The following is a 2500-nucleotide window of genomic DNA, read 5'->3' as shown; positions in this document are numbered from 1 at the left end:
GCTCGGATGGCAGGAGGTGAGATTCAGGGGTTTTATGGTGGAGCGTCACCGTGAGTACGACTGCAGGGGAGATGTGAACAGAAGCCAAACAATATAAACAAACACTCATACACAGTAATATTCATTCACTATTGTGCAAAAATATGTGCACACCTGAGTATTGTATATTCTGCTCCAAAACCACAGACATTTTATTGATTTATTTCTCCTCACTGTTATAACCAGCTCCACTCTTCTCTCCTGGAAGATGTTGGGTTGTGGTTGTGTGGATTCAGTGAGATCAGACCCTGAATTTGGGATGTTCAGGAGACTCCAGCAGTTTCAGTTCCTGCCAAAGGTGTTGGGTCAGAGTCAGGGCTCAGTGCAGAACACTCGAGTTCTTCACTCCAAACTTCACCTCCACACCATGTCTTCATGCAGCTCAGCGGCTTTGTGTACAGGGACATTGTCATGATGGAGCAGAGTTTGGAGTCCAGTGAAGTTCCAGTAAAGAACAGATTGTGGTATCATTTAAGGGAAGAACCATGATCAGGGGTGCACATACTTTTGGCCACATTGTATAAGCTAGTTTATATTTATTTATTTATACTTGCACTGTTTATCTCTGACATTAATAGCCTACGTCTATTTAATCTAATCTATCTATCCCTCTAACTTGCATCTATTTCATCCATCCGTCTAACCCGTCTACGGACTTATCACTCTGTGCAATCCATCCATCCGTCTAACCCGTCTACGGACTTATCACTCTGTGCAATCCATCCATCCGTCTATTTAATCCATCACAACAATCATCTATTGATCATTCCACCAAATAAATCCCCAGACTTCACCGCGTTTTCTTTTTCAACACATTATTTATGTTAAATATGTCAACAATCCCTCCATCCACTCTTTATATCTAAATCCATCTTTCACGTCCCCTCCCTCCCCCCAGCACATCATGCCCTTTACCTTATTTGTGCACTTGAGGGCGAGAGCGGAGAGTTCGGACACGACCAGATCCACGCATTTGAGACACGGCTGCTTCAGCTTAACGATCTGCTTTTTCACTATGGCCTCGAACGCCAGGTCAGGGGTGAACAAACCCGTCCTGGGGGATCGTGGGAAATGGGGAGGGGGGGCAATGTGGCGTGTGGGTCATTTTTATGTCAGGGCAATGAGAGGGAAAGGTGGTCAGGTTCACGAAGGTAAAATGCAACAAAAAAAAAAAAGAAAGACAGAGAAAAAGGACAGAGAAAGCAAGAAATAAACTGAGAGAGCAAACAAAATCTGAGCAGAACACGAATCTTGTATCAGATGAGCTTCTGGTTTCTACAGATCTCACCTACGTTATGGATTTATTTATTCACTTCACCTCGGGTACTTTGTGGGAACGAATAATCGACATGTCTGATTGATCTCTTCATCGTCTACTCCGTCTGTCACTTCATCTGTCCGATGAAGTCCAAGTCAAGTCATAAATCTCGAATTGATCTGTTTTGTTCATCCGACGTTCACCTTGTAAAGGCGTTCGTTCATAAATCCATCCATTACTGTCACTTTGACTGAACATCTACTAATCCATCCATCTACTTTATTTCATCCGCTAATGACATCTCTTTACTTCATCTAATTCTTACATCTGCCCCGTTCTGTATAATCTATCAAATGTCCATCACCTAAATAATCCATCCATCCATCCATCCATCCATCCATCCATCCATTGCATCCATTCATCTAATCTGTTCATTCTTATAGCTCTCTCCTTCATCTGTCCAGTTCATTCATGCACCAAACTCATAAATCCGTTCGTTCCGCGTTCGACTTTTATCTGTTTGTTCTTCCGTTATCCGTCAGTCCTTCATCCCTCCACCCATCGCTCCACCCATCCCTCCACCCGCCTACTGTAGACGAGTGGATGTTGAGGTGAAACTGCTGAATCCAGAAGCTGATCTTTAACCAAGACCAGAGTCAGTAGGTAAAAGTGGCCTGGTCTACATGCTGACTCGGAGGCTGAGGCATGGAGAACCGGGTGGAGAACATGGAGACATCTGCACAGCTTCAGTCTGCTGTCAAAAGCACTTTCAGCTGTTTCTAAAGAAAATCTAATGAAAACACCGACAGTAAAAAACGTTAGAAAGTGAAAAGATTCGGTTAAAGATTTTACATCCATTTAAATGATTGTACGTGGAAGCTGTGCAGATGGTTCCCCTCCCCCACTCTCTCGCTCTGCAGCGCCCCCTATGGCTGCATGCGCTACCTTTGTAGTGCACTGCCTGACTGTGTTGATGAGCTCCTGGATCACCAGGTCGATGCATTTGAGACACGGCTCCTTCAGCTTAATGATCTGCTTTTTCACTATGGCCTCGAAGGCCAGGTCAGGGGTGAACAAACCCGTCCTGATACACGCCGTACACACACACACACACACACACACACACACACACACACACACACACACGATGACTGGGAGAAATAAACATGTTTTTCTATCTTAATTCTCTCTCCATTTATGGTC

The 2500-nt window shown here is 44.3% G+C and overlaps 1 protein-coding gene across 3 annotated transcripts in view; it reads right to left on the bottom strand.

Annotated features, from left to right (window-relative positions):
* dnm2b (dynamin 2b) overlaps positions 1-2500 on the bottom strand; it is a 17393-nt gene that overhangs the window by 6662 nt on the left and 8231 nt on the right. For 2 of the 3 annotated variants that reach the window (XM_060860786.1, XM_060860784.1), the window contains one exon: positions 2243-2381. In XM_060860786.1, coding sequence (XP_060716769.1) covers positions 2243-2381 — 139 coding nt within the window. Of the gene's footprint in view, positions 1-954; positions 1094-2242; positions 2382-2500 lie in introns of all 3 variants that reach the window. The other variant, XM_060860787.1, reaches the window with a different exon arrangement.

The sequence above is a fragment of the Tachysurus vachellii genome, chromosome 24 (assembly GCF_030014155.1).
Source record: "Tachysurus vachellii isolate PV-2020 chromosome 24, HZAU_Pvac_v1, whole genome shotgun sequence".
Taxonomy (NCBI): Eukaryota; Metazoa; Chordata; class Actinopteri; order Siluriformes; family Bagridae; genus Tachysurus; species Tachysurus vachellii.
This window is presented reverse-complemented; position numbering and strand designations above follow the sequence as displayed.